The sequence below is a fragment of the Moschus berezovskii genome, chromosome 18 (assembly GCF_049115385.1).
Source record: "Moschus berezovskii isolate FMDL1 chromosome 18, NW_MosBer_1.0, whole genome shotgun sequence".
NCBI classification, from domain to species: domain Eukaryota; kingdom Metazoa; phylum Chordata; class Mammalia; order Artiodactyla; family Moschidae; genus Moschus; species Moschus berezovskii.
The window spans coordinates 40,221,079-40,246,534 of NC_142477.1; the positions used below are offsets into that span (position 1 = coordinate 40,221,079).

General features: G+C 39.4%; 1 protein-coding gene across 1 annotated transcript in view; it reads left to right on the top strand.

Annotated features, from left to right (window-relative positions):
- The window catches only part of WDR70 (WD repeat domain 70), a 282,763-nt gene that overhangs the window by 235,681 nt on the left and 21,626 nt on the right, over positions 1-25,456 (top strand). Inside the window, exons 12-14 of the mRNA XM_055422159.2 lie at positions 1,702-1,786; positions 3,895-4,033; positions 24,929-25,029. Coding sequence (XP_055278134.1) covers positions 1,702-1,786; positions 3,895-4,033; positions 24,929-25,029 — 325 coding nt within the window. The remainder of the gene's footprint in view (positions 1-1,701; positions 1,787-3,894; positions 4,034-24,928; positions 25,030-25,456) is intronic.

Here is a 25,456-nt window from a genome sequence, read left to right on the forward strand (position 1 = left end):
CACCTGCCAGTGCAGGGGTCATAAGTGACGCGGGTTCGATCCCTGGGTCAGGAAGATCCCCTGGAGGAGGACATGGCAACCCATTCCAGTATTCTTGCCTAAAGAATCCCATGGATAGGGGACTGTGGTCCATAGGGTCACAAAGACTCAGACATGACTGAAGTGGCTTAGCACATATGCACACGCTATACTCTTCACTTACAAGCAGTGATTTTTAGCCCAAGAGCATATCTGAATCTCCAGGAAGGTTTGTAAAATGGTAAGTGCACTACTTGAAAATTCTCACACTGACTCATTCTTACATCTCTAGAGTGGTACATCCAGATCTCCCGGGTAGAGTGGGGAGAGACACGGGGAATAAGAGAGGAGCATACTTTAAAAATTCTTCCTGTAGGGTTTGAAATAGGTCAGCCCTACCCAGTTGGCTATTACTGCCTTAGAAGTATGAGATTAATTCCATTTCAGTCAAAGACATTTTAGTGATAATTTTTCCTTTCCCCTTCCATCCTGTACTAGCTATTGGGTAACGTGTCATCAGCAGAACATATCTGCTGTAGTCCATCATTTTCTTTTCTGGATGTATAGAATATGCCAGATGGACATTTCTCTGTTCAGCAGCGTCCCCAGGGTGTTGTGAGGTGCTCCTGCTAGCTCCAGAACCTGCCAGGCTAGCTAAACTGTTTAATACAGGTTAATGTTTTCTTTTTGTTTGAGGATTGTGAGGATGGGTAACCTTTTTTTAAAAAGGCTGAAAGCAAAAACATGGATGTTACCAAGTTCTTCCAGTATAAGCAGGTCTCTAATCCAGCCAGTTGTGGATTAGTGCACCTGCCAGAAGTTGGATTTCAGAGGCAGGGTCGCAGGAGAGAGAATGGGGATTTTTATTGAACTCTCCACTCACCTCACTTGCATCTGATACTAATTCCTTATTGGACCCCAGGGATTGAGGCAGGTCTCAGCTGTGGACGCTGGGGAGCAAGAACAACAAAGGTATTACTTATAAGAGTTCTGGCTTTCATTATGGACAGGAATTAGCTAGTAGCCTTATAGAAATATTTCAAAAGTGATTCTTTAAAGAATATTCATTATACTTTAAATGGCTTGGAAAAGCTGTACTCCCCAGCAAGGTTGAAGAATGAGAGGCACAGATCTAGTTACCCTGCAGGGAACGGAATCACGTGGCTCACCCTCATTAATGTTAATGGATATTTTCACCCACACCCAAGTGGGAAAAAGAATCTGTTGTGAATTGCACTATTTTCAGTCCTGATGGTTGTTAAATTAAATTAATATCTTCTTAAGAAGTCAAGTTTTGAACAAATACACCACAGGGAAACTACCATCTGCTCTACAGACAGTCACTCTTTAGAGAAGATTCTCCAGGGTTCCTCCTAGCCTACAGATGCTACATCAATCTGGAAAGTAATTTCTAGGAGGCTAGTTCATTATCCTGTACCTTTCTACTGTTCTCACAACTCCTGCTCTCAGGCTCCCCAGTTAAACAGTAAAACATGTTATGCGCATCCGCTTCCTTCTTCCTTCCCTCCTGCCTCTTTCCTTTCTCTCTCCCTCCCTCCCCCGCCTCCTCTCACCCATCCTATTCTTAAAGTTATATACTAAGTTTAGCAAATTCTAAAAATGGAACTGGTTCTTTTTTTTTGCAAAATTTATTTTCTTTTTTTTTTCTCATTCCTCTATCAGGTGATGATACATTAAAATTATGGGACATCCGACAGTTTAATAAGCCACTCTTTTCTGCCTCGGGTCTTCCCACAATGTTCCCAATGTAAGTAGCATATTTTTAATATTTGCTAAGCACAGGAGAATTGTAAAGTAACTTCTTCATCTTCATGTTAATTTATAGTATATGTCTTAGATCATCTAGAAAAGGGACTAGAGTGTGATTGAAATAGGTTTTTTGAACGATGCATTTTATTTTTCCTTTCATTTTGTACGTTCTTCAGAATATAAGATTTTATTTTTGAAGTTGAAATGATGTATGTTCGTGTGTTTGTGTGTGTGAATATATACATTGTGTGCACACATAGGGTCTTGGGATAGTAAAAACATTTTCAAGGATTGTTCTTTTGATAGTGTATAAATGACAGAGTAGGCCTGTCTTTATTTTAAAATTTGAATCCTCATACCATTAAACATTCAGAAAACTAAGATCATGGCATCTGGTCCCATCACTTCATGGCAAACAGATGGGGAAAAAGTGGAAATAGTAACAGATTTTATTTTCTTGAGCTCCAAAATCACTGCAGACAATTATTGCAGCCATGAAAGTAAAAGTTGCTTGCTCCTTGGAAGAAAAACTATGACAGACCTAGACAGCATATTAAAAAGCGGAGACATCACTTTGCTGACAAAGGTCCATCTTAGTCAAAGCTGTGGTTTTTCCAGTATTCATATATGGATATGAGAGTTGGACCATAAAGAAGGCTGAGTGCCAAAGAATTGATGCTTTTGAACTGTGGTGCTGGAGAAGACTCTTGAGAGTTCCTTGAACTGCAAGGAGATCAAGCCAGTCAATCCTAAAGGAAATCAACCCTGAATATTCATTAGAAAGACTGATGCTGAAGATGAAGCTCCAGTATTTTGGCCACCAGATGTGAAGAGCTGATTCATTGGAAAAGACCCTGATGCTGGGAAAGATTGAGGGCAAGAGGAGAAGTGGGTGACAGAGGACGAGATGGTTGGATGGCATCACTGACTCAATGGACATGAGTCTGAGCAAACTGGGAGATAGTGAAGCACAGGGAAACCTAGCGTGCTGCAGGCCATGGGATCTCAAACAACCAGACATGACTTAGTGACTGAACAACAACCATAAAAGCAACTTTTCATAGTTATTGAACCTTTATATATTATTTCCTCAATTTTTCTTATAATCATTCCAGTCAATAATTTGGTAACCTTCAGACTATCTTGCTCTGGGTAGGTGAGCTTCATTCTGAATCTTCATTCTGCTAAGCTGATAACTGAAGCTTTAAAGATTTTTCTGCAAGCAGCTGAGGTTGGGATTTGATCTCTAAGTCCCACAGTTGGTGCCTAAGCAAAATTTTCTATTTTGGTTGAAATAAAATTTCACTTCTATGTTAAATGATGACCAGCAAGGAGAGCACAATGTTAATGGAAGCAGCAAATGGAGGAAGCTGTGTAATATCAGAGCGCTAACTCCAACATGGCCTGTGGCCCGTGGTGTTTATCTGTCAAAACAAACAGATGGACAAACAAACGTGAATTTATAGCCAATATGAATGTTTTGAGCCTAGTGCCTGGTGCAAGTAATGCTAACTGCATAATGTCTTTGGCTCATGTCTTAGGTTATTCACAGTCAGATGGCTGGACCTCTCATCCTCAAGAGCCGTTGAATCATAGCCAGCAGTTAGGTTCCAGCGGTGCAGGCTGCTCCTCATTGCTCGGTGCTTGACTTGACAAAACTCAAATTATCTGAGAGGTAGTACTAATGAAAATAGTTCTCAAACTGGTCAAAATCATTACCACTTAGACATTAGTCGTACACTGTCTATGTGTGTATAGACAGGATCAATGTCAATATTGAGTTTTTTTTTCCCACGCTCCATTTACAGTAAAAGATATTATAATATTTAAAAATTAGAGCACAGATTCTGGAGTCAGACTAAATTCAAACCCCAGCTGCACCACTTACTTTTGTGATCTTGGACAAGATTCATTTAACTTCTTTCCGCCTCAGTTTCCTCATCAGTAAAATGGGGATATTAATGTAAGTGCCTGATGTATTATAAACCCTGTATAAGAGTTGTCGCTTATTACTGTGATGTTGTTTTTGTTTTATTTAACTCATTCATTACTGCTGCTTTGTTGTGGGCTCATAAGCCTAACCTTATACACTCTTGTTGTCTGTAGGACTGACTGCTGTTTCAGTCCAGATGATAAACTCATAGTCACTGGGACATCTGTTCAAAGAGGATGTGGCAGCGGCAAACTTGTTTTCTTTGAGCGCAGGACTTTCCAAAGGGTGTATGAAATAGACATCACAGATGCGGTATGTACTTTCTTCCCTCCCAGCCTTGAGAAGAAAGTAAAGCTTGCCTCTTAGCCATCTTTCGTTTTGATTTTGAAACAGAACATAAGCTTTTGCCCTTCCAGTACAGTGGTAGCTGCTTTTTTTCCTCCAATACAGGAATTATTAGTAAGTACATTGCAGAATGGCTTACCTACACTTTCCCCACTCCTGACCCAGTATTTCCTATGGGCGCACACCATAGTCAGAATTTCAGCTGGGCCTGGGATATTTACCCTCTCTACCAACCAGTTTCAGGAGAGGAAAGGCAGATCATCATGTAGCATACAGAAAGAAGCTTCCCACAGTGTGCGTGTTTATAAGGATTCGGGAATTATGGACAGAGTGAAAAGTTATACCCTCAGAATGTGATGAAGCATATCATTATTTGAAATCTTTGACAGAATTTTCCTTGTCAGAGTTGTCATTGAGGTGAGGTGCAGCTTCTGCTGAGTTTAATTTCTGTTTAGTTATTGGAAGTTTAAAGCATTTCAGATTTAACTACCAAATCCCCACCCCCTTAAGTTTTCTTTACATATGTATGTAAGTAGTAAAACACCACCATGTGAGCATGCAGGCATTCATTCTTTCATTGCTGTCTAGAGACTGGAGCCGTGTGTAATACAATAATAGTGAAGATTCCCAGAAGAAAATCTGAGCTCCTTTAAAGTCTTGTAAAGTATGTATTATTATTTAGATTGGGAAGGCAAATCATTGTTATTTTTTGAGTACAAAACAGGCCAATTAATGTCTGTGCAAATTTTCTTTGGCTCACTATCAGATCCTTTTCGTAATATCCTATGTCTTAAGCATTGCTCTTCTATAGGTTTCTGCAGTTGTTTCAGCTCGTTGTAAACAGTTGAGACATACTGTGTACTTACATGATTCAGACCATAGGACCACTGTTTTTAAATCACCAGCAAAAAATTCCTGTCTCTAATATTCTAGTATTACTATGGAGTCTTAAATTGTAGGCCCTAAATTTGAAGCTATGGTGTAGTTAGTTAGAGACAGTAAACTGACAATGAGACTAATTCTAGATGAGCGCCTAAGTTTTATAGATTCTAATCTCATGACATAATTTGAAATATGCCAGCACAAATTTTGTTGGGGTGCATCCTGAAGCCAACTGAAACACTGGAATCAAAGAAAAACACTCTTTTTAAAAAATTTTATTTATTTATTTTAGTTGGAGGCTAATTACTTTACAGTATTGTAGTGGTTTTTGCCATACATTGACATGAATCAGCCATGGGTGTACATGTGTCCCCCATCCTGAACCTCCTTCCCATCTCCCTCCCCATCCCTCCTTCAGGGTCGTCCCAGTGCACTGGCCCTGAGTGCCTTGTCTCATGCATCGAACCTGGACTTAAATTAAGTCTTAATTAAGTCTTCAAATTTAATCTCAAAATATGAAATTATTATGATTGGTCACTCCAGAAATAAGATGGTTATTTTTTTAATGGCTCTCGATGACTATGCCTCTCAGTATTATTCATGGGGTTATATTTTCAAAATAAAATTTAAATTGAAATGTAAATAAATTAATGGATATAGAAGTATGATTGTACTTTTAAAGACATGTGGATTGGAAGTCTTAAGTGTGCAGATCATGCTGTTTGTTGTGTTGCTCTGAATTGCTTTTCTAGCTAGATCTCTTTCTCCATAGTACTTACCACCACTTCACCTATTATATATTTGTTTTTTGTCTGTCTGCTTCCACCAGGATGTAAGCTCATGAGGACAGAAACTTTGTCTGTTTTGTTCACTGCAAAACCCCAAAGCTTAGAACAATGCCTAGCACATAGATGGAGCTTGTTTATTGAATGAATGAATGGTATACTTGGGAAGTGCGTGTTATAGACCTCAGGTGTGTCTTTGAGGAGTAAGGCAGGAGAGAAATAGCTGGAGATGGAAAGGTAAACTGACCTTGTATACCATGATAAGAAAGTGACTTTATCTTATGGGCCTTCTTTTTTTTTTTTTTTTTAAAGCAAAGGAATAACACATTCAGAACCAGGTTTTAGAAGTTAATTTTTATTGAAGTATGAAAGTGAGATTTCCAACATATAGTATTTATTTGTATATGTGTAATTTAGGAGACTGGGTCAGTGTTCCCTATGATTTAAAGAAAAGGTTTTAGGAGAAAGACACTGAGTCTGTTAATTTAAAGTATGTTGAATTTAAAGTACCTTTAGGATGTCTGGATGGAGATGTCCACTAGACAGTTGAGTAGATAACTTTGGTGCTTTAGAAGAAAAAAAGCACAGTTTGGGGGAGAAGTATTTATGGTTCACAGTTGAAATGTTGGTTGCTGATTAGTTTGATCACAGAAAAGGGCATAAAGGTTAGAGGAGATGAGCCCTGGGAAACCAGAGCATTTCAGGGATGAGCAAGTGAAAAGAAACAAACAGAAGAGTGAGTTCATTAAGGAAATAGAATTTACCGTATATTGAATTATCTTCAGAAAGTCAGATAACAGATTTTGAGATCCATTTAATAGACGGATGAAGAGAGAGCTTCAAATAGGGACAAAACCATACACATTAAAGTGGCCCTTTAAATTATTGATTTAGGATTTGTCTGGGTTTTTTTTTTTTTTGGTTGTTATCATCAGACAGCATTGTTTTCTGTTTATATTTTAAAATGGTCTGCTAAAGGGACTTTAAACTTCCCCTTTGATCTTTTCTCTCAAGTTTTAAATCTTCTTGGAATGTAAGAAGATAAACAAATTCATTCTTTGGGATGGATAAAGAGGCTGGACACTTTGGTAGAGGGGGCAAAACCCACCTCTTTTATTTAATTGTATTTTTGTCATTAAAAACCAGGTATGGATACCATGATGTTGAGGGGGTAGAATGAATTGGGAAATTGAGATTGACTTGTAACACTACCGTGTATAAAATTGATAACTAATGACAACCTGCTATATAGCTCTAACTCTACTCAGTGCCCTGTGGTGACTGAAATTGGAAGGAAATCCGAAAAAGAGAGTATATATGTATACAGATAGCTGATTCACTTTGCTGTACAGCAGAAACTAGCGTAACATTGTAAAGTAACTATATTCCAATAAATATTAACTTAATAAAATAAATAAAAACCTGGTTCTCAAATCCCTGTTGTAAGAAATGTCAATGTAACTATTAAGGAACAAAAACACCAGAATTGTCATTTCTTTGGAAATGCCACACACTGGTAAAATAAGGTACTTATTACTCTGTTGAGTTTTAATTTAGATAGAAGATAGCATCTCATATTCTTAACATCAGCATTTAGTTGTTTGCTTTTTTGACCTGGCACAGACAGTGGTTGTGTTAGGTCTGTCCTAAAGCCATTTACTTCAATGAAGTATGATTTTCTCACAGTCTTTTTAAAAACTAAATAAATCCCTGGATAGTTAGATACTGGAATGCCAAGCTCACAACGTATATAGGGAACCAAACACTGTTTTCAGTTAGAGAATGTTAACAATCTGTATAATTAATTTCCTAATAACTAAAAACTGTCCTGTAATCTTCACAGTAAATATCTTAAAAAAATAACAATTATATTTTCCATATTTATTTTTGAAACAAATTTTTAAAAATGTTTTAGTTACACACTGCATTGTCATATTTTTTGAAAATTTTTCTTTCTCTGTTCAGTGTCAAGAATCTCAACACTCTTCAACTAGCAGATGACAAATGTCTAATATTTACTAATTTTACTCTGTGCTATTTGTAGGCATTGTATAGTTCTGCAGAAATTATTTTTAAATGTTTCCTTTGTAGGTCTAATTTTGTTTCTTCAAGTTGAAAAAAAAATCCATATCCTCATTTATCATATAATTCTTTGTAATTTGAATAATGTGTGTAGCCTCTTTTTTAAGATAAATTCCAGAATCTTAAGTTTATAAGCTTGCTTTTGTGTTTGTGTAAGAGGGGACCCTAGAGTTTTTATATATTGTGTAAAAAGAGTTCATTACTCTATTTTATGTGGCGGAAAAGCATTGGAGACAAGGGGTGGACAAAATGTAATTTGAGATGACCTATCATTTTTTTTTAAGTAATTACGTTTAGAAGAAACATAGGACATTTTAAGTCTTTTCAAAGTTCCAAGTATTTTGGAAAATGCTCTGAAATACATTTTAAACTATTAACTTAGCGATTTTTTATCAAACTATACTTTGTTGCAGAATAACTAATAGAATTTCCTTCTTCCTTCATACAAATAAATCAAGGGACATAGTGTATGCAATTGTGCTAGCATATTACCACTGACACTCTTTCACCCAAGCACAGTGAAATAAAACTGGTTTGACCTGGCATTATTGAAATGGGGCCTCTTTTCCTCAGTTACTTTGGACAGTAATTTAAGAGATAGCAGACCTTCCCTTAAGTAAGGAGGAAAAAAGTCAGAAATTTCCCACTTGATCCTGACTTTTCTTCTAGTTTGTTTGTTTGCTTAAGTAGTTTTTTGAGGAACCTCATTGTCTGTGAACGCTGACTGAACAAAGTAAGGAAAAGAAAGAGAAAAAACTAAACCTCTATTTTTAAAACATAGCTATAGCATCTAGCACAGCTGAGCTAGCATTTGGCTACTGAACGGAAGGGAAGGTTAGAGAAATTTGATTTGGCATTTTCAACTAGACTGTGTTAGGCATTTCAAAGTTGATTGAGAATCCTAGTACCTATATAAGAAAGATTATAGTAAAGGTCTTTTAAGGAAGACAAAAATTCATTTGTGATTATTTAAAGAATATTTGATTATCTTTAGGAACATTTTTTAATCATTGAAGAGACCAGACGTCAAAGAACAAGGATTATCTTAGAGTTTTGTTTCTTTCTACCCTTGTTTGTTCTCTGGAATCTTCTTTTCCTCAGAGAGGTGAAATTTGGGTTCTGCCCACTTACTTACTTGATGCCTACCCATCTACAGGCTATTGTCTCTATCCCTTAATTATCATGGTTGCAAAATACACAATTATTGTTAAAAATCTGTTAATTAAGTAATAGTTTATATATTTACCAAAAGGTGGGAAAGTTTCTTATTTCAGACCTATTTATCTGACTTATAAAGATAGCCTACTGCATGAGAAGGTAAGGTCCATATTGTGTATAAAAAGAGATTGCTTTAAGAAAACAAAAATTTTCATAAAAATACCAACTGTGTTTCCTTCTTTAATTTAGGTGAAGTTCTGAAGAGAACTTGAGTTCACATTATTTTCCTTCACCTTGTAAGATCTGTTTCTTGATATGTACATACATTCTTCCTTTGTACATTGCAGTGAGGACTATATCAGATTAGCCTTTTCTATATATAATATTATTTATTTATTTTTGGCTGTGCTGGATCTTTGTTGCTGGCAAGTGGGGAGCAGGGCTACTGTCTAGTTGCGGTGGGTGCGTGGACTTCTCATTGCAGTGGCTTCCCCTATTGCAGAGCACAGGCTCTAGGGCATCAGCTTCAGTAGGTGCAGCTCCCTGACTTTAGAGCACAAGCTCAGTGGCTATGGCACATGGGCTTAGCTGCTCCATGGCATGGGATCTTTCCAGATCAGGATCGAACCCTTATCTCATGCATTGGCAGGCAGATTCTTTCCCATTGAGCTACCAGGGAAACCTCAGATTAGCTTTTTTTTATTGTGAGTTTTTCTGATTGTAAAAGTAGTATAACAATATAGAAGGGATCACTGAGAAAGTATCATATCATATGGGGTCGCAAAGAGTCGGACACAACTGAGCGAGTGAACTGAACCGAATACCAAATATGACATTTACATTAATACATTTTGATGTCTAAAAAATTGCTATATGTGTTAATATATAATATGACATGTAACATATAAAATGAAAGGATTACCACTTCCATTTCGTATAAAAGTTTTTGTGTTCTTATTTGAAGAGAATATTGTTTTCTTAAATCCAAAGAGACTGAAGAGAGATAAATGGGTGTCATGGGGCCGTGAAGTAATAGGCCCTTCCTGAATCTAGCTGTTTATCTTATTAAGTGTAAGGGACATGCTGACTCTTCACACTGCAGTTACCCCATGTTATTTGTACACGTGAAGGAGAGCAGAAAGGCCATTCAAATGAATGGATAGTCCAGGGAATCTTCAGAATTGGCTTTGGAATGTGTCTTTGTTCTCACATTTGAATACAGATATAGCTAGTCTGGGAATTTACTTCGAACTTAATGAATGAATGAAGCTGTGCCTGTGAACGCTTGTCTCTGAAGGAGCTGAAGAACTCCTCTGTTCTTCCGATTTGTACTGGGAATAGACTAATGATCTGTCTTACGAGTCCCAGCTCAGTCCAAATCGTACCTCTTTAAATGTTTTCTAGAAATAGACAAGTCAAGCGGTCGCTTTGCCCAGTCAGGAACTTAAGGAAAATACACAGAGGGAACTTGAGCTATAGGCAGTGCAAATGCCAACTGAAAATGAAAGAAAGACTATAGTTGGCATTTATCTGCCTTCTAAAATACAGTGAAACCTTTTTTAATGTGAAGCACAAGAGAATGGGAAAAAATGGGCTTTGAGTTAAACTAGCTTTCCATTATCTGATTTTTATTAAAGAGCAGTCAGGCTGCTTGGTTGGTTAGGAAATAGCAGTTGCTTTGAATTATGTATTATTTTGAATAAAGCAATATCAGCTTAATGAAATTCACTTTCTTGGGAAGATTAAACAATGTAAATTCTAGATGAGTCCTGATCCATATGTTTGTATTTAGTCAAATGTGTCTCTTCTCCCATTGCCAAATGATAAGACAGTATACTCAACCCAGGTTTATTGAGCATTTGCTCACTGGGAACAAAAAAGGGTATGTGTGCACTGTGTATTTCCTGGCCTTCTGAGGTATATTAATATTTGATAGGGAACCTGGAAGTAAATAGAGGATGATGGAGTTTTAGTGTCAGTTTGCCAGCACAGCAATTACATGGTTCTTTTTCCAGTACTGCCTTTTTCCTGGGTCCTGAGCTAACTTCCAGCCTGGTAACTAGGGTAATGCTTTACTGTAAAGTACAGTGATCAGTCAGTACTACTTTCTGTAAGAATGTTTTCTTTAATTCGCCATGAAAAGAGACGCCATTGGGCTAGAATGGAAAAACAATATTGCGATTTTACTACTTTTGTGATTTGACTTACTAAACCCTTTCTTGAAATTTCCTGAAGGAGGCAGCATACAAACCAGAGTTCAATTTAAACAGTGACTGGAACTCAGCTGGAATCTCCTACTAAGTTAAGTTCACAGTGTACAGGACACCAGACTGGTGTCTGTAGGGTGTGATTAGATTACTTCTCATCGCACCTAATGGTATCATTGGTATCATGCTATGGATGTTCCAGGACAGTAGTTCTAAGGATTTAAAGAGTGCAGTTGAGTGTTCATCTGTAGGCATATGAGAGTAGAAAGGAAAGAATCACCAATTTCATGGTGGTTTAACTGTTAATGTCTACCTTAGCGGTGGAAGTGGTTTAGTCGCTCAGTCATGTCTGATTATTTGCAACAGACTGTAGCCCACCAGGCTCTCTGTCCTTGAAATTTTCCAGGCAAAAATACTGGAGTGGGTTGCCACTTCCTACTCCAGGGGATCTTCCCAACCCAGGAATTGAACCTGCATCTCCTGCATTGCAGGTAGATTCTTTACTTGCTGAGCCACTAGGGAAGCCCAATACCTACCTTATCAAATCTTAAAATGTTTTGCATAAGGAAAATGAAAGGAACAAGTTTAGTAGTACTGATTATTATTTTTAAAGTGAGTTTTGGCCCCTATGGGTTCCTGTAATCCCATCAGTACAATCAGTTTGTGCTGTTGGTACAAACAGAACAGTTCCCGCACCCCCGAACACTCCTTCGTGCCGTCCCTCTGTAGTCGCATTCACCCCTTTCCCAATCTCAGCTCTTATCCTTGGTTTCATCGGTCTGTTCTTTATCCCTTTAGTGTTGACTGTTCAAGAACGTCATGTACATGGACTCATAGTGTGTGTAGCCTTTTTAGATCAACTTCTTTCAGCAGCATCCTTTGGGATTTATCCAGGTCAGTTGTGCATATCACTGACTTGTTACATTTTATTGCTAAGTGGTATTCCACTGCATGAATGTAGCACAGTTTGTTTATCTGTTAAAGGACATTTGATTATTTTTAATTTGGGGAGATTTTGGATAGAGCTGTTGTAAGCATTCATTTGTGGGCTTCCCTGGTGGCTCAGCCCTTAAAAATCTGCCTGTAATGCAGGAGACACAGGTTAGATCCCTAGGTCAGGAAGATCCCCGGGAGAAGAAAATGACAACCCATTCCAGTATTCTTGCCTGGGAAATCCCAAGGACAAAGAAACCTGGCAGGCTACAGTCCATGGGGTTGCAAAAGAGTTGGACATGACTTAGCAACTAAACCACAACAATAACAGTCATTCATTTCATGAACATAATTTTTCATTTCTCCAGGGCAAATACCTAATAGACTTGCTGGGTCATATGATGAATGTATATTTATTTTTATAAGAAACTTCCAAGCCGTCTTCAGATAAGCAGTATTATTTTGCATTCTCACCAACAGTATATGTGTTTTTTACTTGCTCTGCATCCTCACCAACATTGTATTGTAACATTTTTATCTTATACATTCAAACAGGTATTTGAAATGCTTTCTCATCATAGTTATAGTTTGTGTTTTCCCATGTCAAGGCTGTATATTGTCACCCTGCTTATTTAACTTATATGCAGAGTACATCATGAGAAATGCTGGACTGGAAGAAGCATAAGCTGGAATCAAGATTGCCGGGAGAAATATCAATAACCTCAGATAGGCATATGACACCACCCTTATGGCATAAAGCGAAGAGGAACTAAAGAACCTCTTGATGAGAGTGAAAGAGGAGAGTGAAAAAGTTGGCTTAAAGCTCAACATTCAGAAAACTAAGATCATGGCATCTGGTCCCATCACTTCATGGGAAATAGATGGAAAAAGAGTGGAAACAGTGGCTGACTTTATTTTGGGGGGCTCCAAAACCACTGCAGATGGTGATTGCAGCCATGAAATTAAAAGATGCTTACTCCTTGGAAGGAAGGTTATGACCAACCTAGATAGCATATTAAAAAGCAGAGATATTACTTTGCCAACGAAGGTCCGTCTAGTCAAGGCTATGGTTTTTCCCGTGGTCATGTATGGATGTGAGAGTTGTACTGTGAAGAAAGCTGAGCGCTGAAGAATTGATGCTTTTGAACTGTGGTGTTGGAGAAGACTCTTGAGTCTCTTGGACTGCAAGGAGGTCCAACCAGTCCATCCTAGAGGAGATCAGTCCTGGGTGTTCATTGGAAGGACTGATGCTAAAGCTGAAACTCCCATACTTTGGCCACCTCATGCGACAAGTTGACTCACTGGAAAAGACTCTGATGCTGGGAGGGATTGGGGACAGGAGGAGAAGGGGACGACAGAGGATGAGATGGCTGGATGGCATCACCAACTCGATGGACATGAGTTTGGGTGAACTCCGGGAGTTGGTGATGGACAGGGAGGCCTGGTGTGCTGTGATTCATGGGGTCACAAAGAGTCAGACACAACTGAGCGACTGAACTGAACTGAATGACCAGTGAGGGCTTCCCTGGTAGCTCAGCTGGTAAAGAATCTGCCTGTAATGCAGGAGACCCTGGTTTAATTCCTGGGTCGGGAAGATCCCCTGGAAAAGGGATAGGCTACCCACTCCAGCATTCATGGGCTTCCCTGGTGGCTCAGTCGGTAAAGAATCCACCTGCAACATGGGAGACTTGAATATCTTCATGTGTTCATTTTCTGTGATTATGTCATCCTGGGTAAAGTGCCTGTTCAAGTCTTTTGCCCAGTTTTAAATCAGGTTTGTTTCTTAGTGTTAATTTTGAGAGTCTTTTATATATTCTAGATACCATGTTCTTGGGATATTTTCTCCTGGTCTGTTGCTTGTTTTTTCTTAATAGAGTCCCTCAAAGGAAACTAATTTTGATAAAGTCTAAATTATCAGTTTTTCTTCTTTTATAGAATGTAGTTTTGCTGTCACATCTAGGAACTCCTTGACTGACCCCAGCTCATGCAGATTTTCTTCTGTGTGTTCTTCTAAAAGTTTTATGGTTTACTGTGGTTCTTTTTGGGTATGTGGTTTATTTTGAGCTAATTTTTGTGTTATAGAGTGAGCTATAGGTTGAGGCAGGGCCAGGACTAGAGTCAGACTCAAACAAAAAATAGAAGAAGGTATCAAAAAACTCAGTAATCAGAACAAATCAACATTTTAATTCATCATTATAAAAAATAAAATTAATGCAAAAAATTCATGATGGGTAAAATTCCAATACTCTAAATAAAAATGGGAACAGTAGCAGTGCTATGTCAAGCCATATTGAGACAAAAAGAAAAGTAAGTTAAACTGTAGCTGTCTTAATTTAAAAATTTGATATTTTGTTCATCACAGTTTTTTTCGGGGGCCAGGAGGTACCAGAGTTGGGGGGGAATAGTAAACTTGATGCTGCTTCAGTGGTAGTTTGAGTTCTGGACTAATTTCCCAGTCCACCTTCTCCTATTTACTTTTCAAAATCCTCAAATTTGGGTTTTATAACTGCATTCAGAGAGAGAGACGGAGTAGAATGTGATCCCTCTATTTCACCCAGCACCAGGAAATTTTTTTTTAAATGATAACAATGATGGACAACACTGTATGCAAACCAGGGTCTCCTGCATTGCAGGCAGATTCTTTTTGCTTAGTGTCTCAATATTGTTGTCCAGAGCCCATCTTCTTGCCTACCTGAGGACTAAGACCCAGCTCTCTTATATGAAAGTTAGACTTTTAACAGAAGGTTTTACAACCTCCCTGAAGAGTTCATTTCTGTTTATAAACACTCTTATTACCATCCTCTCTTTTTTCCCTTTACTCTTAGCCTACATTCTCATGCTTAGAGCCCACAGCCTTTACTGCAGTCCTCAAGGAACTAGAGAACAGCTGGTCAACATCTTCTGTTTCCTTGAAGATTGTAAAGTTACTGTTCTGTCTTCTCTTGTCTAAGTGAACCAAACTTAGCTGATATTGTTACTTTAATATTTTCTTGTGGGTTGTATTTTCTCAACACTTCTGTTACCTTTGATACTCTTTTCTCAACCATTTCTAGATTCTCCAGTGAGCAAATTGGAGTAAGGGGGCTCCTTGGTGCCATGTGAGTGGCAGAACATTATATTCCTAGGGTTAGAACAATATATGGCCCATAGTAGGTGTTTGGTGAACATGTATATGTTAATTTTGCTTTACCTTTTATTATATTTTATTTTAGTATATTCTTACTAGGACTTACTATCATAGCCTATTCCATGCCACCTTCTCTTGCTTTTTGTTCTTTGTTAATAGTTTTTTCTAATTAATTTGGAATTTCAGAACATAAATATGTTTTCTTTTAGATTCGATGAAAGAAGTACAGATTTTGTCTGCTTCTTCAAAACTTGAGATGATCCTTTTTCAGACTTACTAAAAATAGCTATGTTTTGAGTTCAGCAGAGGAAGCAGATTTACTGTGGATGCTTAAAATACTGGTAATCTAAAACTAATGAATATAATTTGTTTTGGTTGTTATACTGTTAATGAGTATGATCTATTTCCTGGGTCTATTTTGTAGAACACACTCTGCTTTGAAGTAAAAATTATTTGTTGGAATTTGTCACTGTATTTTATCAAAAGTCCAGTCATCATTCTTCCTTAGGAGAGGAGACAAATTGTGATATGCTTATCACCTCATTTCTGTTATTTCCAGTCTCTTTTCAAAGAACAGTTTATAAATTTAACCAGTAGACTCTTAGTTCAGGAGCAGTTATTTAGATTTTCTATTCAACATTCTCTTCTTTGAAATAATGTTTTCTGTAGGAATCCTGTTTCAGAGCCTATAGTGAGTTGTCTTTTCCTATAGTTATCTATTTGACAATGATCTCATTTCAGTTCAGTTCAGTTGCTCAGTCGTGTCCGACTCTTTGTGACCCCATGGACTGCAGCATGCCAGGCTTCCCTGTCCATCACCAACTCCCAGAGCTTGCTCAAACTCTAGTCCATCGAGTCGGTGATGCCATCCAACCACCTCATCCTCTGTTGTCCGCTTTTCCTCCTGCCTTCCATCTTTCCCAGCATCAGGGTCTTTTCTAAGGAGTCAGTTCTTCGCATCAGGTGGCCAAAGTATTGGAGCTTCAACTTCAGCATCAGTCCTTCCAATGAATATTCAGGACTGATTTCCTTTAAGATTGATGGGTCTGATCTCATGAAGAGACTATCAGATCCTCCTTCAGGCTTCATAAATCATTGATTCATTTTCTAGTGTCATTTAACTCTGCAACATACTATATTAAAAGGCTGCTGCTAAGTCACTTCAGTCATGTCCAACTCTGTGCGACCCCATAGATGGCAGCCCACCAGGCTCCGCCGTCCCTGGGATTCTCCAGACAAGAACACTGGAGTGGGTTGCCATTTCCTTCTCCAATGCATGAAAGTGAAAAGTGAAAGTGAAGTCGCTCAGTCATGTCTGACCCTCAGCGACCCCATGGACTGCAGCCTTCCAGGCTCCTCCTTCCATGGAATTTTCAAGGCGAGAGTACTGGAATGGGGTGCCATTGACTTCTCCGGTATTAAAAGGCATCTTCTACTTACTTGGTGTCAGCAGTCTCAAGGAAATGTTTGTGTACTGTATTCTATTTGTAGTCCTTCAAAACAAGAGAAATAGTGTTTCCCTTTTGATTAATTAGAAACTTTTTATTTTCCTTCTCTACACAAGAGTTTGGTGTTTTATATAATTGGCATTTAAGCAAATCTATATACTTCCTTGTATAGATGGGATTGCCATGAATGACAAACCCGGACGAAGACTCGCCTAATAGATAACACAACCCTGAAGGAGAAACAAACTGGACTCCATAAAATGTCAAAAAAAGAGAGAGGTTGATTTTGTAGATAGGTCAATTTTGTCGGTGTTCAAAATGACACACTGTTCTTTATAAAATGTATAAATATATAATACAGTAATGACAGTGCTCTGTTGTCCATCTCCAGGACCCCACCACACCCCGCTGAGAGAAGACCAAGTAAAGGACTTTATGTCTTGTAGGATTTTCTATGACCAATTTTCCTCTCCCAACCAGAATTTGATGAGTGCTCTTTGGTAACAAGTTTTCCAGCTGTTCTATCAGAATTCTGGCCAGACTTTCACAATTTATATCAGTGTGGGAAACAAAGAGTTCTATAATTAACTCATAGTCCCAAAATAGTGTTTTCCCCTTTTCTGGAGTGCTAGATCATCTTGTCTGATGAGGGGTTTTGAGACCACCCCAAAGGGCTCACTTCTTCACCTACACTATATTAAAACAAATAGTGCTTCACATATCCTGTGTAGTTCATCTCTGAAGACTCCGGTTCCCCTACAGTGTTTTGGTCTCACATGCTTGATGATTTCTAAAATCTGATAGTATATATCTCCTGTCTAGTAGTTAGGGACTTAAAGCTTTATCCATGTATGCTTTGTTTATTTACATAAAGAAAAGATTTATGCTTATTGTCTTCATGCCCATTTCAAACTATTGACAAATGAAGGGTAAAGTGGTCTGGGTCTGTGTAGGTTGGATCGAGAGAGATGGCCTTAGGTAGTACTTTCACAGCCTGGTGCTCACAATAGATGATATTGTGTGATATTACAGACAAACCCACTCTTTGCTGGTGCTGACTTGCCTGAGGCTATAGTGCCCTAGACCCCTTTCAACCCCCCAGGATTCTATATCTTGGCACACTTGATCCATCCTGTGCCCACCAGTAGGGAGTTCTGTGAGAATTTTGGGAATGCACCTGCAGTAAGTGCTGCTTCTAGGTGGGTATTTGCCTTGATCCACCGCTGGTGTCACTCCCCCTGGGGACTCTAACTTCCCGCCACCTATTTCTTTCCTGCTCCCAGACTGTCATTAATCAAAATAATTATCAGATTTCTTCAGCCATTATTTATGCTTTTTTTTTTCTGCCTTTGTAAGTTCTTCTCAAATAGCAGACTGGAGCAAATTGACGTTTAGTGTTTTGAATTAGATGAAGAAGATTGTATTTAATTTTCTTACCCAAGAGACCTTCCATTTTCTCTGAGAACTTTTTCTTGTGATGAAATTCTTTAGGCGAATTTATTATCAGCTACAGATGTGATTCAATTTGTGCCAAGGACAATTACCAGGTTCCAGATTTTTCCTGCTTTAACAGTTACCTTAATTTTAGAAAAGAGTCTGTAAATAAACTGACTTTAATAAATGCATTTTCCATGAGTTTGATAGGATTTAATTTGATAATTAGATGCCAGTTTTCAAAAAGTTTTCACCAGGGCTTCCCTGGTGACTCAGATGGTAAAGAATCTGCCTGCAATGCAGGCGACCCGGGTTTGATCCCTGGGAAGATCCCCTGGAGAAGGAAATGGCAACCCACTCCAGTATTCTTGCCTAGAGAATTCCATGGATAGAGGAGGCTGGCTGCAGTCCGTGGGGTCGCAAAGAGTCAGACACAACTGAGCTACTGACATTTTCACTTTCTTTTCAAAAAGCATAATCTGTGCATCTGTACCAGATATTTATGGCAGGTATAGAGCAACTCTTTTCCTTGTTTTTTTGTTTTCAACAACCCCTACGTTTATAAAAGTGCCCTGACATTTTCTCTTTTCACCATTGGGCTTCTATCTGGTTTATCAGAGAGAGAATTGTTTGGGGCAGGGAAGAAGGGAGATTAAGAAGATTTTCAGCAAACAGTGACAATTGCTACCTGTCTGGCCCTCTGATGGAACTTCCTTAGAGTTGGAGGAATGTGGAGGGGGAGAAATGGATAGGCATGTGCTCACTTACAAGAGCAGAGAAAATGTCTTTAATCATTTTTGTTCGAGGGGTGTCTCCGTGAAGATCAGGCGGGTGTTGAGGAGTCTTATTTATTGTAGACAAAGGTTTACTCAGCAGGTTTACTTCTTGAACTTGAAAGGAGTGAAACTAAGCCGGATGGCCCAAGCATACTGCAAAATAATCCAAGTTTGGGAAAAGCAAGGCTTTGGGAGGACAAGACAAATAACCTGAAAAAGTTTAAAGCATTCCTACCTGACTCTTTTACCTACCTGGTTCAGTATTTTAATGTGGAAAGCAGTTTTTCTTTCACTGTGAAATAAACCTTGGGTTTGTGCAAATCCAAAGAAAATTTTTTCACTGGTACCTTTCCATTTTCATCTGCCTTCTTTTTCTTCGTTGTGGACTCACATCTCAATCTGTGCTCTTAAACTTGGGCATCAGCATATGCATGGCCTTTCAGATGTACTGGGCAATCCTGAGGGTGTGCACAACCTTGAGACTGCCTCTACACACATGTGAAAAACTGTATGACAGTCTCCTTCACAGAAATGTGTGAGGCTCTTACCTTTGAAAATTTTGGAAAATACTTCTCCCAAGGAATCTCTGAGTTAGCTTATCCGTTCTTGCACTATATGACAAAAACCAAACATGAAAAAACCAGATGGAGTTTCTTTTACAGTGTGGGTCAGCAGCTGGGAAGGATCAGGAAAGGGTGTTTCATCATAATCATGTTTAAGATATAAAATTAGGAAGGGTGCTGGGCCTCTTTTAGCGTGTGAAGTAGAATAAGGGCAGTGTTTGGATATGTGCATTACTGATGCCTAAGATGTTCTGCAGGCGTTGATTTCTTTTATAGTAACATTTGAACTGTGGTGCTGGAGAAGATTCTTGAGAGTCCCTTGGACTGCAAGGAGATCCAACCAGTCCATCCTAAAGGAGGTCAATCCTGGGTGTTCATTGGAAGGACTGATGCTAAAGCTGAAACTCCAATACTTTGCCCACCTCATGCGAAGAGTTGACTCACTGGAAAAGACTCTGATGCTGGGAGGGACTGGGGGCAGGAGGAGATGGGGACGACAGAGAATGAGATGGCTGGATGGCATCACCGACTCTATGGACATGAGTTTGAGTGAACTCTGGGAGTTGGTGATGGACAGGGAGGCCTGGCGTGCTGTGATTCATGGGGTCGCAAAGAGTCGGACACGACTGAGCGACTGAACTGAACGTTTGTGAACTGGGCAGTAGCAGGCTTTTTGTTTTATGATTTTAGTAATATCATCTGCTTTTTAGTATAAACTTGCTAGGACTTCTTCTGGGTTAGGTAGGTTTGGAGATGATTTAAAATCTGCGGCGACTTTTCCTTCCCATCTTCTAAAACAGAGCTTTGCATAATTAGGTATAAAGGAATGAGCATGGGAGTCAGGAAAACCTCCCTGAGCATCCCAGCTCCTTTGTGTACAAATTCTGTGACCTTGAGAATGTTACCCCGCCTCCTGCAAGCCTCAGTTTCTTCTTCTTGTGAAATCGAGGTGAGATCATTAGTTTGGTAGTGTTGTGAGGAGTCAGCTACTTTTATAACATAAAGTTTCTGATAACCCGATAGTTCCTTTCCTCCCATGCCCTAAAATACAAATTCATTTCTCTCATTGATTTTTTCCTCTTCTCCTTATTTGCTTCCATCACATGAGGTAAACCAAAAAAGCACAGCAATAAATTATTTGGGGTTTTTATGGCGTTTTTACTTTTGCGGAGGGGGTAATTCCAAAGTTCCTGTTTTGGAATCTTGACACTGCTTTTCGTACACAAAGTGTTTTCTTCTTCTCTGCCCCATCCCCCTCTCTTTTCTTTGGTCTCTACAGAGAAGAAAGCTCTCTGTGTTGAGCACTTTAAAGTCTGGTTACTGCCTTGTCACCTTGCTTACGCTCTCCAGCACCAGTTACTGTCTCTCTCTGGCTGCTGTTAGAGCTGAGTACTTTGGGGGCAGACTGTGGTTCCTCTGCACCGCCAAATTATCTAAAATGACAGTAGCTTTTGGTTCAAAAAACTAAACTTAATTTTATGGTGACAACGGAGTTCAGTTTAAGCAGCTAAGGGAAGCCAGTGGTGGCTCCACGATGCTTTGGTAAGATAAAGTGGATCAGTGTAAGAATAAAATCCTTTATCAATTTAACAAAGCAAGTCATTATATTTAAAATATGCAGACTAACTTCAGAATCTAGTTCCTGGCAGTGCAGTGCTTTCTCTTTGGTCCGTGTAGCTCTCCTGTCATGATGGTTCCCTCTGGTCCCTTAATTCAGATGTGTTCTCTGCCCTCCATTTGCTGTCTCACTCATTAAATCTGTCCGTCTCAATGTGGCAAGGCCCCAGCTGCAGAAGTACCTCTTCAAGAACAGAGGATGGAGGCTGACTTTGTGGATGGTGGATGAAGTGAATGCACTCTTTCTAAGTAGCTGTAGCTCGTTTGTCTTGTGATAGCTCCTTGGGCTTCTAGCAGGCACGTGTCCCATTGTTGTTATATAAAATCCAGTATGTGTGTTTGACAAGTTAACATCAGGGCAGCTCTGCTTGCTCCCCAGCCTCACTGCCGGCCTAGCGATTGTTTGGTTTGGCAGATGGCCAGCTCTCTGCTATAAGATGCATTTCCTTGACAGGACAAAGTGTGGAGCCGCATTAGCTGCAAAGTTTACGAAGGTTAGCTAAACACACACAATAAATATTAATAAAAAAAAAAGCCCACCCACCTTTGACTTTGAATTCTGTTTCTTTATTCCATGTTTTGGAATCCGGTAGTATTTGATTAATAACCAGTCTTAGGGTAATTGAGCCTTAAGTATCTTTTGCCTAACTCAGACTGCTCCCAGCGCCCTCATTGGATGCTTGGTGACTCACCACCACAGTGGATGGCGCTCTGGAATGACTGTTTAGTTCCAGGAGGCTCACTAGCTTTCTCCTTCCTTCCGTGTAAAAAGGAGGGTAAACGAGCTTCTGCAGGAGAACTTGTGCTGCCCAGTCACGTGTGTGTGTGTGAGGGCGTAGGAGGGAAAGACTGTGAGCGGGAATAGAGACGCAGTGCCCTGAGCTTGGACTCCCTGGAAAGCAGTCAGACGTTGGTCTGTTGGCCCGGCCATTGCCTCTCTCTAACATTTACACCCTCAGTTTAGACGGAGAGAGTAACAGTAACCTGCTGCCTCTGGAAACTGCCTGTTTGGCTGGTGTCTTGGAATTTATCAGGCCTACGTTGTGAATCTTTTCCAATTCTGTACGCTGCTCGCTTGACAACATATTTGAGAACCAGTAATCTTAGACTGCTTAGCCAGACCTCTAGAGAACCAAGGAAGGGAAATAACTTTAGTACTATGTCCTCAAAATTGTCCTGGGGCCAATTGTGGGCAGCTGAGATTTCTGAAGCCCCTTGAAAGCCCCTCTCACTGTCTTCCCTTGCCCTTCTGGCTCTTGTTCATCCCTTTTTTCTGGCCCGTATGATACTTGAGTGTAATAAAAATCTGGAGGAATCAAATTATTTCTCATAGGCAGTAATGATTTTAACTTGAAAATTGTCTGTCTCCAACCCCACCTAGCAGAGCAGTCTATTTAGGTTGAGTGAGTTGTAACTTTTAATTCGTTCCTGCAGCAAATATTTATTAAGTATGAGACACTAATCTAGGCACTTGAGATCCTTGGCCACACAAAACAGACCAAGAGCAGCCTGTATAGAACATTTATTCTAGTAGGGGAGGCAGACAGTCAGCATGTGTGCATGCGTGCTTAATCTCTTCAGTGTGTCCGACCCTGTGCGACCCCATGGACCATAGCCCGCCAGGCTCCTCTTATCTGTGGGATTCTCTAGGCAAGAATGCTGGAATGGGTTGCTGTGCCCTCCTTCAGGGGATCTTCCCGACCAAGGGATCGAACCCACATCTCTTGGGTCTCTTGCATTGACAGGTAGGTTCTTTACCACTAGTGCCACCTGGGAAGCTCAGACAATAAGCATAATTAACAGTAAGTTATATATTATGTTAGAAGCATGATTAACAATAAGTTGTATATTATCTTAAAAGGTGACACATGCTATGAAAACAAGGAAAATAAGGGTAGTTGTGTGGTGCATTTTCAAATAGGATGGTCTGAATAGTAATGACAGTTAAGCCAAGACTTGAAGGAGATGAGTATTGGCTTGGATGAGCTTATTCTAGCTTTGATGTGAAGTTGTTTGTGACTCTTTTCAAGTTTCCACATACCTGACCTTGATCATCTAGAGATTTCCAGTGGTCTCGGCATGGTTCTCACATTAGTCTCCGTGACGGAGCACCTTGTAGTCAGGCTGTGCTTTGCAGACCTTGAACTATTGATAAACTTAATTCCATCTTACCAGCAAGGCAGTTTTATTAGGAGAAAAGTGTGACTTTTTCTACACATGCACTGGAAAGTAAGTTTCATGAGCACATGCACAAAGGTGATAGTAACCTCACCCCCTAGTTGTTAAACTTTGATTTACTGCTTTCACATTTTACTGAAAAGTATAATTTACTATCTTCAAGTTTGTCTATTAATATTCACTCAGCATTGTATATGTTTTATCATCCTTTAGCACTTGCTAGTAGACATTGAGTAGCAGATACTATAGGTTTAAAAAAATTGTGGGATGAAAACTTAAAATTGTGAAAACCTGCCTGTTTAACTTAACTTTCCCCCTGATGATAGGATAAACACAGCCACTCTGGTTTGATTTTCTCAATAGAACATCTCAACCCTGTTCAGCTGTGCTAGAACCATTCTTCTAGAATATTGTCAGACACAAATTAGAAGTTCTGCAGACATTTTTACATTTCTTACATTTCTTCCTTAGTTTCTCAGGAATCTCAGAGTGGGCCTGGTAGCCATTTAACTACGTGCATTTTTTTTTTTTTTTCACCAGTCAGGTGGAAGCCAGAATTTCTATCAAAAGGGGTTGCAGAAATTACCAGATATTCTATCTTAACAAAAGAACTAGATGGTTGGGGAGAAGAAGCCAAAAAAAAAAAATAATAATTCAGCCCAAGGTAGATTTAGAAGACAGAAATTCCATGATTTACATTTTAATATTAGAATGTAAGATGGCAATATCTAATTGTACCCTTTCCTGTTAGTCCCTGTATGTTGCTTGGCACATGAGAGATTCCTAATAATCACTGAATTAATGTTTCCACTCATTTCTTGTTCTATCAGAGTGAGATCTGCAGAACCCAACATGTGGTATTTCTGCCTACCAACCTTAGCCTCTCCCCCCCCGCACCCCCTTAATTCCATCCCTGCCATCTTTTCCACCTCTGCCCTCTTATTTCAGCAAAAATTAAAAACAGGTTGTAGTTCTCACTGGGAACTTGCAGTTCTTTCTGACCCCAGAATAGCACTTATTTTCCTCACCATTAATGATTCACAGAATCATAGCTTCTTCCAGTGAACCTTCTGCTAACCTGCTTTTCATTCAGGTTAACATCACATCTTTATATTCCATATCTCTGCTTTACTTCTGCTAGTGTCCTGCTGGTTAATCTCATAGATAGGGAGATATTATTCATAGTTCACAAATGTGTGTTGTTCCTGAGAAAGCTTTATGAGTTTTAGATCTCTGTAAACTAAAAATAGTAACCACCTGGCCTCAATATGCTGTCCAGAGGGGCATACTGTGTGCATAAAAGCATGAATCTCTGAGATCTAAATGTGCTTCATTGGTAAAATGAACCAAGTTATGTGGGTTCAACATTCCAAGATGCCAGCCTCACATGACAGCAGAGCTGGGAAGACCCAGCTTCGTGGTTTTGACGCTATCAGAAAAGGAGAGGAGAGAAGGCAGGAAGGGGGCATTTTTTATATTTTTATAGAATATCACAGAGATAATAAGTGATGGAACAGAACTCAGTGGTTTGGAAGAAAATGCCCTTATAATCTACAAGTCATTATCAGGGTGACATTCAGTTTAGTAGACTAGCCATCCAAGTACCAGCAGAGTTTTCTTTCCCTTTTATGTGTGCCCCATTTAGATGATCCCCATGCCTTTTCCTTTTCAGAGTGTTGTCCGCTGCCTGTGGCACCCAAAGCTGAACCAGATCATGGTGGGGACTGGAAACGGGTTGGCTAAAGTCTACTATGACCCCAACAAGAGTCAGAGGTATTTCATAAGTGTTGCCTGTTTGAGATGGATGACAACAACTGGGGGGAGGGCTTTCTTTTCGCCCCTGCTTTTATTTATTTCCCTCTTTGATGGAGATCCACCCTTTTAGAAAATGCAGCTGGCCCAGAGTAAAGCCTCAAACTCCTCATATTGTGCTTTAAAGAGGATTTAGATAGCTCCTTGATCCATACAGAATTCAAAGTGAAAGTTTCCTGGGGATTTGCAGTTCTTTAGCTGAAATGTTGAGTGCAAGGGGGGGAAAAGGCCTGCCCACTCTGCATACCACCCTGGACAGTGGCATTAACAGTGATGCCTGTAAGGGATTAACAGAGCAGGGAACGAACCACTCACAGGAAATGGAACCGGCTTGTCCATTTTGTTCCCTTTCTGTTTGGGCTTTTCTCAGGTACCGTTTGGATATTTG